The 10,400-nt window shown below is 46.5% G+C and overlaps 1 protein-coding gene across 3 annotated transcripts; it reads right to left on the reverse strand.

Moving 5' to 3' along the window:
• Positions 1-2,307: 2,307 nt before the first annotated feature.
• LOC117744964 (carboxy-terminal domain RNA polymerase II polypeptide A small phosphatase 1-like) lies at positions 2,308-10,179 on the reverse strand. Of its 3 annotated transcripts, none has more exons than XM_034552917.1 (8): positions 9,945-10,179; positions 9,673-9,815; positions 6,001-6,149; positions 5,771-5,872; positions 5,441-5,497; positions 4,905-4,997; positions 4,566-4,751; positions 2,308-4,432 (listed from the first exon to the last, which is right to left on the reverse strand). In XM_034552917.1, the coding sequence occupies exons 2-8, from the start codon at positions 9,743-9,745 to the stop codon at positions 4,304-4,306; spliced, it is 789 nt and encodes a 262-aa protein (XP_034408808.1). In that variant the 5' UTR covers positions 9,746-9,815; positions 9,945-10,179; the 3' UTR covers positions 2,308-4,303. The 3 variants fall into 3 exon arrangements, with proteins under 3 accessions (XP_034408808.1, XP_034408809.1, XP_034408807.1); XM_034552918.1 differs by having other exon boundaries at positions 9,999-10,013; XM_034552916.1 differs by having other exon boundaries at positions 9,673-10,179.
• Between the last annotated feature and the right edge of the window lie 221 nt (positions 10,180-10,400).

Here is a 10,400-nt window from a genome sequence, read left to right on the forward strand (position 1 = left end):
TTTGGTCTCCATGAAAATCACATGGTCTTGTAGAGACTCGTTTTCGGTCTCCATGAAAATCAGACGGTCCTCTAGGGACTTGTTTTTGGTCTCCATGAAAATAACATGGTCTTGTAGAGACTCGTTTTTGGTCTCCATGAAAATCCCACGGTCCTCTTGGGACTTGTTTTTGGTCTCCATGAAAATCACACGGTCCTCTAGGGACTTGTTTTTGGTCTCCATGAAAATCACACGGTCCTCTAGGGACTTGTTTTTGGTCTCCATGAAAATCACACGGTCCTCTTGGGACTTGTTTTTGGTCTCCATGAAAATCACATGGTCTTGTAGACACTTGTTTTTGGTCTCCGTGAAAATCACACGGCCCTCTAGGGACTTGTTTTTGGTCTCCATGAAAATCACATGGTCTTGTAGAGACTTGTTTTCAGCCTCCAGGGCCTCCTCCTTGAGTCTGTATTGAGCTCTCTCGCTCATCATCTGTTCTTCTGCTCGCTGGAATCTTAAAAACAGATCCGCCGTTGCCTTGCCGAGATCACCGATATCAGTCGTAGTCCGTGATTGTTCCACGATGTGTGGGCGTGGGCTTGAGAGTGTCCGCTGCCGTTTATTTGGCAGCAGCGATGTTTCCTTGCCATCCCTACTTTGTTGTTTACGCCGTAGTCCTGGTTCAGGGTGGTCCTGAGGACCGGCAGCCTTGTTTGGTTCAGGTCCAGCAGCCTTGTTTGGTTCAGGTCCAGCAGCCTTGTTTGGTTCAGGTCCATGGTGGTGTTGAGGACCGGCAGCCTCGTTTGGTTCAGGTCCATGGTGGTCCTCAGGACCGGCAGCCTTGTTTGGTTCAGGTCCATGGTGGTCCTCAGGACCGGCAGCCTTGTTTGGTTCAGGTCCATGGTGGTGCTGAGGACCGGCAGCTTCGTTTGGTTCAGGTTCAGGTTGATCCTGAGGACCGTCCGGGCATGGGCCAAGTGCCCGCTGCCGTTTATTTGGCGGCAGCGACGTTTCCTCTGCATCCCCACTTTGCCGTTTCCGGCGTAGTCCTGGTTCAGGTTCAGGGTGACACTGAGGACCGTCCGCCTCGTTTGTTTCAGGTCCATGGTGGTCCTGAGGACCGGTAGTCTTGTTTGTTTCAGGTCCATGGTCGTCCTGAGGACCGGTAGCCTTGTTTGTTTCAGGTCCATGGTCGTCCTGAGGACCGGTAGCCTTGTTTGTTTCAGGTCCATGGTCGTCCTGAGGACCGGTAGCCTTGTTTGTTTCAGGTCCATGGTTGTCCTGAGGACCGGCAGCCTTGTTTGGTCCAGATTCAGGGTGGTCCTGAGCCCCGTTTACCTGGATGTTCTTGTTACGACGAAAACGTTTGAAAATATAGTCCCACATTTCTGGTTCAAAGCCGTAATCTCGTACTTAATTCTGTAAAAATGAAAACTCCTACTGACAGAATCTCCCTGGCAAGCTTCTATATACACTAACTACTCATGATGTCATAAAATTGTGCCTTTGATAAATTCCTCGAAAACCACCCAGAACGCTTTCGTCATCAACGCGTTCTTTTGTAGTCTCGTTGAGAACCTCTCGCGAGATCTCATGCCTACGCGACTACGAACGCCGTAGGTCCGTTCGAGATGAGCCAGTCCTGTGCAGAATCGATCACCGACGATTTGCGCACAATGCACGTGTAGATGCATCCCGGTTTTATACATCACGTGTTGGTTATGAAGCAATAATACATTTGGTCTCAACTTGTTAAAGCTGCGTTATGCTCTAAAAACACATTTTACATAACGACTTCCGTCACTATAATGATGTTTTAAAGAAATGTATACTTACCTTTATGGTTTTCATATTGCTTCAGCACCCCCTGCTGGTTTAAGTTAGTACATATTGTGTGATTTTGGTATTATTGTGATATTATCCAAGGTTATGGAGGAATGAATGAGTTCCTCCTGGTTAATTAAAAAGAGAAAAGTTTTTAAAAAAGGACACAGATATTCCAACTTGCATACAGAATTAGTAAATAAAGCCACTGAATCCTTTGGGGGATCCTGTAGAAACCTCCAGGGCCACAGCAGCTGCGTCACATTTGACTTTTAATAGATTTTAGGTACTGACAAAAATAATTAAGTGTCATTATGCGTAGAATTTCTAAATAGTGTGAGCAAAAAGAAAAAACCACTGCCAGGCAAATTGTGATGACATCATCAGATTATCAATGTATGACCCAATATACCTACCTGTGTTTTGGGCACGCGGTTTTCTTTTGCCCCACGAGAGGATTTAAGGATGAAAAGAAGAAATGCTCAATATAAACAGCACCTGGACCATCTTTCATTTAGCATTTATGGTTCGGGGAGGGAGGATAATGGCATTATTACATACAGTCCATATATAAATTTGGTATGATAAAACAACAGGTCAAACAATTAAGGTTACATCTATTCAATCACGAGTACAGTAACATGAATATTCCATATATTAATGAACATTTGTTTGCTTTATTACTGTGCAAAACAAAATATACATATCTAACTGAATGCGTAATCACATGACTTAACGTTCCTATAAATACTCCAAAATAACGACCCTGTTATGGCGTCTACAGTAAGATTACCAACCTTCTGGTCATTTGCTGGTGATCCATATATTGCCTATTAATATATGTAGTAAACACCCAGGTCACGGCCAACTGTGAATATTGTATCAAGAGTCGCACTCCTGGGCAACAAACAACAACAAAAACAGGCTAATTTGATTGAAGAGAATTTGTTAAACATATGCGGTAGCTCTTAATATGTCAGATTTAATTGTCATCCCTGCTACGTGAGGCTCTTTACGTCGACTCCACGGGCTTCATTCTTCAGTCCACACGTGGCGTTCAAGGCGTGCGACCCCCGTGGGAGTTTTTACTGGAAAGACCCCGCCCTCAAATCACCTTTTTTTTTTTTTAACCATCTCCTGTGGTTGCTGATTTCCTACAAATCCAAAAGAATTAATTTTTCTTGCCCACTTTGGAATGAACAATAGCAATTTCAGTGGCATTGTTTGACTCCTCCTCCTCCTCCTCCTCCTCATTACAAAGTCCTGAAATAGTTTCCAGCTTCGGGGGGAAGAATAAAAAAAGGAAGAAGAAAGAACACGTTGTACTCTGAAGCTTATGAGACTGACAAACCAAGCGTTAACCTTCTCCTGCGTCACACAACTTTCTCATACCATTCCAATGCAGTCTGAAGAATTCAAGTTGTGTGTGTGTGTGTGTGTGTGTGTGGCTTTAAAAACAAGCATCAGGACCCACCAGAGGAGCCGATCCTGGTCCTCTCGGGGCAGATGCAGTTTTTGGCCCGTCCGTCAATCTCTAAACCGACTTTGGAAATCCACGTTTGCGATAAACACAGCGGCCGCTCTTTCAGACGGTTTGATATTCATATTAGTGTCTTGCTCGGCTCGTTTTAAAAAAAAAAAAGAAAGAAAGAAAAAAGGGCTCTTTGTTTTTTTTGGGTTTGTACCAATCTCTAAAAAGAAAATAAATAAAAAAAAGGATTAGAGTTGTGGTCATTGATTCTCACTGTTTCCTTGTGCTGCAAATTAACAATTTTGAAGTGCAAAAAAAAAAAGATCCCCATTAATCATCTAATGCTGTTTTGTAAGCGGCGTTAAATTTACTAAAATAATTTTCTTCATCCCAGTGATAGGGAGGACTTCCAGACTAAACTTGTAAAGTGCCGTCCAATCATTTTGTTATTAGTGAATTCAACAACTCTGATCACGTCGCTCTAAGAACTCTAAAATGACTCCCGAGGATCAAAAGCTTTTTTTTCTTTTCTTCTTCTTCTTCTGCAGACAAAAAGTGTGCCAATTGACTCAAATTAGGGCAAAAGTTATTGTTTAAAAAAAAAGACATCCGCCAGTACGTGCACGCCGTCTTGCTCTTTCAACGACGACACGGACAAAGTTTATTTGCACGGACAAAAAAATTCGGTTCATCAAATCCTGCCTCAGAATCGGACCCGGTGAATCCACGATAGGGTCCAGTACCCGGACCGAGTCCAGGGGATTCAGAGGCGACAGACTACTGCAGGCTCAGCGCCGCCGCAGAAACGTCCGTAACCATCCGTCCATCCTTTCCTCCCACGTCGAGCCGAGAAAGTTACACATTTCAGGGAGTTTCCCCCATTCGACCAGTAGGTGGCAGTGGCGAGGCCCTTAAAAAAAAATAATACTCCCAAATAGGATGTTGGTTGTTGAGACCGGGGCAGGGCAGTGAGAGCTGGAGCCGTGGGCCTCGCTGGCGTGGCTGAATCCGGTTTGAGATGAGCCGTTAGCTCGCGGCCCCTTGGTGCTTGAGGACCGTGTAGACGTCCTCCACTTTGCTCAGCCTCTCGAAGAAGGGGAGGAGGTCCAGCAGCTCGGTGTCGGACATGTCGTCGAACCACGAGGCCACCGGCACCTGGAAGAAGACGACCAATCATCAGCGGCCGACACCATCGACGACATCGTCAGATCGGTCTCAATAATTGAGAGAGAGAGACTCACAAATATGTTCGATCTGACCCCGTATTGTTTACCCCGTCGCTACTCACCGCGTTGTCGGGGTGGAAGATGTAGGAGGCGGGGGAGTTGTCCACGATGATGACCTTGTTCAGGTCGCGGCCCAGGCGGCTCAGGTCCTTGACGTAGTTTCCCCGGTAGAAGACGCACGACTCCCGGAAGAGGCGCGAGCGGAAAGCGCCCCGCTTGTCCAGGAGGTCGGAGACGGGGTCTGCATACTGCGAAAGGAGTGTCACAACATCACTTCACAACATGAGCACAAAAAAGGAAGCCGGAGGCTCTGTTGCTTCACACCTCTGAAGGGTTTCCCCATTTTGTTGTTGTGCTCTCCTGTGACTACTCTGTCCACCCTGCGGTCGTGTTTTTCTCACCTTGGCTAAACTGGCCGTGAACAGGACGCACTCGAACAGCTCTCCCATCCTCTTCAGGAACTCGTCGACGTGGGGCCGCTTCAGGACGCACACCTGGGGGGGGGGGGGGACACGGGGATCTTAAAACCATTCAATTCAGACACAGCTCACGTTCCAGAAAAAAAAAACATGTTTCTACAAACCGTAGCTGCCGGAGGAAAAGTGGCACTTTGACATTAACCTGTGCAAAACGGTTTGAAGTGCTTTCGCAGCGTGCATTATTCAACACGTCTGAAGTGTCAGGCATTCAAGACGTGCTGAATAGGGACTTGTTTTCCTTGAAGTTCCTCGCGGCTTTCGTTCCGTCGGCGGATGAGGGAAGCGTTCCTGAACCAAGTCATCCGGAAGAGGCTGTGCTTATCTGAACAAACCTATCCTGGATTACTTGAATCAGGCCCAGACCCACGGTGCGTCACCCGTCTCCAAATCCCTTAAACGCAGACGGCATTTTGAACCCTGTGATGTCAGTGGACGTTTTTTTTTTTTTTAAACATTACCTGGTGTACTGTTCCATCTATTTCCACAGGAATGATGAAGTCTGCATTGTTCACAGGCTGTTGGAATGACATAAAAAACAACAACAAACATATAAAACGTCGACATAAACAAGATCCAAATCACAAGGAAGACTGTTTACTACCAGGAGAGGAGACCGATCCTGATATTAAATATGTGGTGTCATTGCAGGACAAATGCAGGTCGAGGCAAACAATCTGTGTGTGTGTGTGTGTGTGTGTGTGTGTGCACATGGAGGATGACACAGTGGTTTTCCGTCTCTGTCGTGCCCATCTGATGACGTAATGCCGGCGGCCATGTGCTCTACAGACCTTGAAGGAGCTGTGAACCAACGTCTCATCCAGATCTATAACCACGCAGATCTTTCCCGAGTCTTTAGACTTCACTGGAGGCAGCAGCGGCTTCACCTGGATCTAAAAGCAAAGAGAGAGAGAGAGAAACCAGACTTGAAAATCTTCTCCCCTGAACCTGTTGAATAACTGATCTTTATCTCTCCGCCGCTGTCAAAACAGGACAAATATGCAACCGGGCACGAACACACCTTGGAGACGGTGCCGTTCTCCTCCACCAGCAGGGGGGCGTTGTTGTTGACGGGTTGGGGTTCGGGATGGTCTCGACACAGGCAGCAGAAGAGGCTGGAGAAGAGGCCTCTGCTCCTGGACTTCTTGGAGGTCAGAGAGGGGGCGGAGCCTGCAGAGGAGGAGGAGGTCACTATCGATCCTTCCGCGTCTTCACATTATGTGTTTTATTCAAGCCGAACCCAAAGACATTTAGTTTGTGACCCCATGCGACAAAGAAACCGCACATCCTGTGACATGAGAAGCTAGAGCTGAATGAATTAAGTGGCAAATTGTAGCTTGAACGAGTTATTCATCATATAAAAATAGATGTACAGATAATCCAAAAATGCTGCATTTCAGGGATACCCCCCACACCGAGGGCTCCATCTCGTCAGTGAATGTATGACGACAGCACAAAGTCCACGCGGCAGCTTTCCTCATACTTCAGTCATGTGCACAAACCCTCCTGGAGACGCACGGCCTCTTGCGTAACGCTCCGATGTCAGCAGCAAACAGCCCCCGGCCATCGGCGGTGAAGTCGCAGCACTTTAACAGCGTCATGAAGGCGTCATGAGCGCATCACGAGGACGGCGTGTTCATAAATACCATCTACAGAACTGCTTTTAATGTGTTCTTATTTCTTGTTTTTAATTGTAATTTTAGTTAACTTTATTGTGTAGCTTTTAGGATGTTTTAAATATGTTATGTAAAGGGTCCTTGAGTACCTTGAAAAGCGGTATATACATTAATTGTATTATTATTATTATTACAAAATATGTCTCCACCTGCACAGCTCAACAGGTATAAAAGAAAAAGCTAATTCCTTGCTCTCTAGTCGTATAACCTAAATTAGGTAACCTAATTTAACTTAAATTTGTTAAAGTATTGTACAGTATTTAGTCGTCAATTTGACAAATTAAGTACAAATAAACCTAAAAGTAAAATAACATGTTTTCAGGAAGGAAAGTGAGATATTCGGTCGTCTTTAATTGGATTTTTTTAAATGCAATTTAGTGACAAAGCAGTTTTTCTTGCCATGAGTTCATCTTCATGTTGTTATCTTTTATAAAGAAGGTCGGCGGGTTACCTGGCGGACAGCGAGGAGTTCTCAAAAGGGGGGGGGGGGCATTTGGAGGCGTTTCTTCAGGGATTCCCCCCCCCCCCTCAAGTCTGTCAATGAGCAGAACTCCACTCGGCCCCCTGAATCACTCGCGTACACTTTGTTTGGGTCTCTTTATGCTCCGCTGCCTCTGTGTGTCCGGACGTGACCGTGCTACCAACACACAAACCTCTGTTGTGTGTCTCTCTCTCCCTCTCTCCCTCTCTCATTCCCTCTCCTCCGCCATTTGTGGATTCAAACTCCGTCTGACCCCTGCGCCGGGCCTCAGGCGGCGCTCGGGGGCCCAAAAACAGGAAGAGGAAACAGACGGGTGATCGGCGGAGGAAGCGACTCGCCGTCCGGGTTTTTCAATTCATTCACGTGTGTCGTTTGCATTGTTATAGAGAGCGTGAATCAATTCATTTCTGCCAGATGAAGACAAAGAACTTAAAACAATAGAGGAGTTGTTACATTTGTCTCATCGTGGCTGTGAAATTAATCTTCTGATCTCATCTCAAAACGTTCAGTTTGGGTTTTAACGGTTTATTAAGTCTTAAAAGGAATCTTGTACAGATGTTTTGATGTTTCTAACACCTTCACCTCAAAGCGCTTCCAGCTGCTGTCTTCTTAACTAAAAGACGGCAATAATTAGCATGCATATTGTCCCCATTCAACAAATAAAAAAAAAAGGGCCTATACAAATATAGTTGTTTAAGAAGTAGCAGCTCATTTTAAGTTGTGGTGTTTTTTTTAAACACATCTGGCTTCCAACCCGAGATGAAACAACCGTCTGATGTATATTTGCGGGTGAAGTCTGTGACATCTGCTCGGGGGCTAAGACGTGTGATTTCGAGCCGCGTGAGATGAAGTCCAATTTGTCACATTATAAAAAAACACCAGAAGGACTAAAATCTGAATTCCTAAAACGGAGACTACAGCGATTTGGATGCTCACCCAACCGTGGAGAATAACTCTTAAATAAATAGAGAGAGCCGAGCTTCAGTCACATCGTGACCTCCAACATGTGGTAAACACACGCTCGGCTGCCAATATTTGTAATAAAAACTATCCCTTTTGCGCTCTTTTCTTTGAATGGAAGACTTTCATGTTGCAATAAAACTTTGGAGAGAAGGAACTGATGACGCCTCGCGAGATGCTGATACCCGCCGGTTTGCGTGACACCCTGATGAGCGAGCGTGCACCCGCAGGAGGCCGAGGCCTGCTGGGAGAAGCCCACACTATAATTAGTGGCAGATGAGGAATTGACCTGACGGCAGCCCTTTTTGGAGACGAGTGGGAAAACGACAAACAAACTAGCCGAGGGATTGCACGAGTGTCCTTTGCATTGCATCCCTTATTTCTCACCGGGGAGGATATAATAAATACAGATATCATAAAGTATGGCGATCTGGTAACCGACACCGTCACAAGCTCTCGTCTTGCCCTTTGACACGGTTTTCCCCGGCGTCAATGGACGGCTTTCTCAAAAAAGGATTATGAAGAAATTGTTGGGATTTCAACACTACGCTTGTTTAGAGAGAAGGGATTAAAAAAAAACAGGGCGTAATCAGCCGCGGTGATCTCGAACGTGTGAAGCAACGCCGCGCGAGGATTGAGAAACATTCACCTTGCACATCGAAAGCGGCCCACTCATCCGTAGGCTTATTTTAAACCTCCGTAGGCCCACGTTTAACTTTAAAGTTTGACCCGTGTGCCGATTTATGACCCAGCAGGCTCTGTCATGTCTCTAAAAGAGCCCTCCTCTGAAGCGGTGAGAGGGACCAGGTTATGTGAAAGATTAGGCTTGTCATCCATCTCCCTTTATACGTGCGTGTGTGTGTGTGCATGCAATAACACGCGTTTTAATTCCAGGCACAGGTCATATATCGGTGTTGTTGGCCTTTACACGAGACCAGCAGCAGCTTCTTCTTCTTCTTCTGGGAGGAGGATGATTGACAGGTCACCAGATTGCTCGGTGACCTGCATTCACCCTCCGTATCGTGTCATTGATCCGTGCACAGTGGCCGTGCCAAGAGGTGCAAGCCGGTGAGCACAGAACTGATAAGAAAGAATAATATAATAATAATAATTCTGTGCTTCACAGGCCGGTCATTAAGTGAGGAGGGGTCCTGTAATGACGTAAACAGCATGGGAGCCATGGCAACCATATAGAGGAGATAGGAGGTCACACAGGAGTGAAAAAATGTGGCCAATATTTAACATTATTTGACGCATGGAGCCGTGAAATGCGTCACCGTGTGGGTATTAAAGTAGATGAGGATCCTCGTGCATAAAGTAGTTAGGGCTCTCGTGGTACGTCATTTCCTTAACTTGCATCCATCACGGGCCGAAGGGCCGCAGCCTGAACCTATGCAGAAGTGAAGGGACCGGGGACCGGGACTAGGTTCCTATCCTACCCCCCCAGAGACTGCTCTTGTTGCAGCGAAGCACAGCTCACTGCGCGCGGCTTCCGAGTCTCGGGACTCCCGGAGCTCTGCACGCAACTTTTTTTTTTTTAACAAATAATTTTAAAAAACACACAAGGGGCACTTACCCCTCTCTCCTGCGGCTTTATTCCCCTCCTCATCCCGGCTGACTTGGGTGATTATTGAGGACGGGGGGTCCATCACATGCAGCGGGTTCGGGTCCGGTCGTGCTGGTCTCGCGCTTTTTTAAAAGTTACAGATAGTTCGCCGACTAAAAAAGAAAAAAAGAAAACTTACAAACGAAGCCGAAGCGCTCCGGAAAACATCCCAACAAAGTCGCCTACAGCTCGGCCATTGCGCCGTGGGGGGGGGGGGGGGGTTGAAGTCCTGGGAAACTTACAACAACAACAACAATAACAACAACAAAAAAACCGTTTGCCAAGGAGATAGCAACTTTGATTCAATATGGTGCTTCAACTCCGCTCGCAGAACATGGAGGTTTCAAGGCTTCCCATTTCCCTTAAAGCGGCGCGCGCAGCCAGCGACTCCCCCTCCTCCGGCGCCTGCGCATTTGACGATGATCCCTTAAAGTTACTTAAACTTTAACTAGTAGTACAGGACAAACAGCCCGTAACATGGTTTTAACCACACGGACACGACGTTAAACGATTAAATACGCCATTTTATTTACTAATTTATAACTTCACTCCATTCCGCGATACCACGGACACGTGTTGCGGCATTTTTCGACTTCCAGCCCGGCACGTGTGTGCATACGTGGGTCTGCACTACTGTGGTTGTTGTGTAATGGGCAATATTAGGGAAACCGAACAGACACTTAAAGAAACGCCCAGTT

The sequence above is a fragment of the Cyclopterus lumpus genome, chromosome 2 (genome assembly GCF_009769545.1).
Source record: "Cyclopterus lumpus isolate fCycLum1 chromosome 2, fCycLum1.pri, whole genome shotgun sequence".
NCBI classification, from domain to species: domain Eukaryota; kingdom Metazoa; phylum Chordata; class Actinopteri; order Perciformes; family Cyclopteridae; genus Cyclopterus; species Cyclopterus lumpus.

Coding starts and splice junctions, on each gene's coding strand:
- LOC117744964 (XM_034552917.1), bottom strand. CDS start 9,745: ATGGACCCCCCGTCCTCAATAATCACCCAAGTCAGCCGGGATGAGGAG. Junction 6,150..9,672: donor TAAAGCCGCAGGAGAGAGGG/GTAAGTGCCCCT, acceptor CCTCCTCTGCAG/GCTCCGCCCCCTCTCTGACC. Junction 4,433..4,565: donor TCTTCCACCCCGACAACGCG/GTGAGTAGCGAC, acceptor GTCTTCTTCCAG/GTGCCGGTGGCCTCGTGGTT.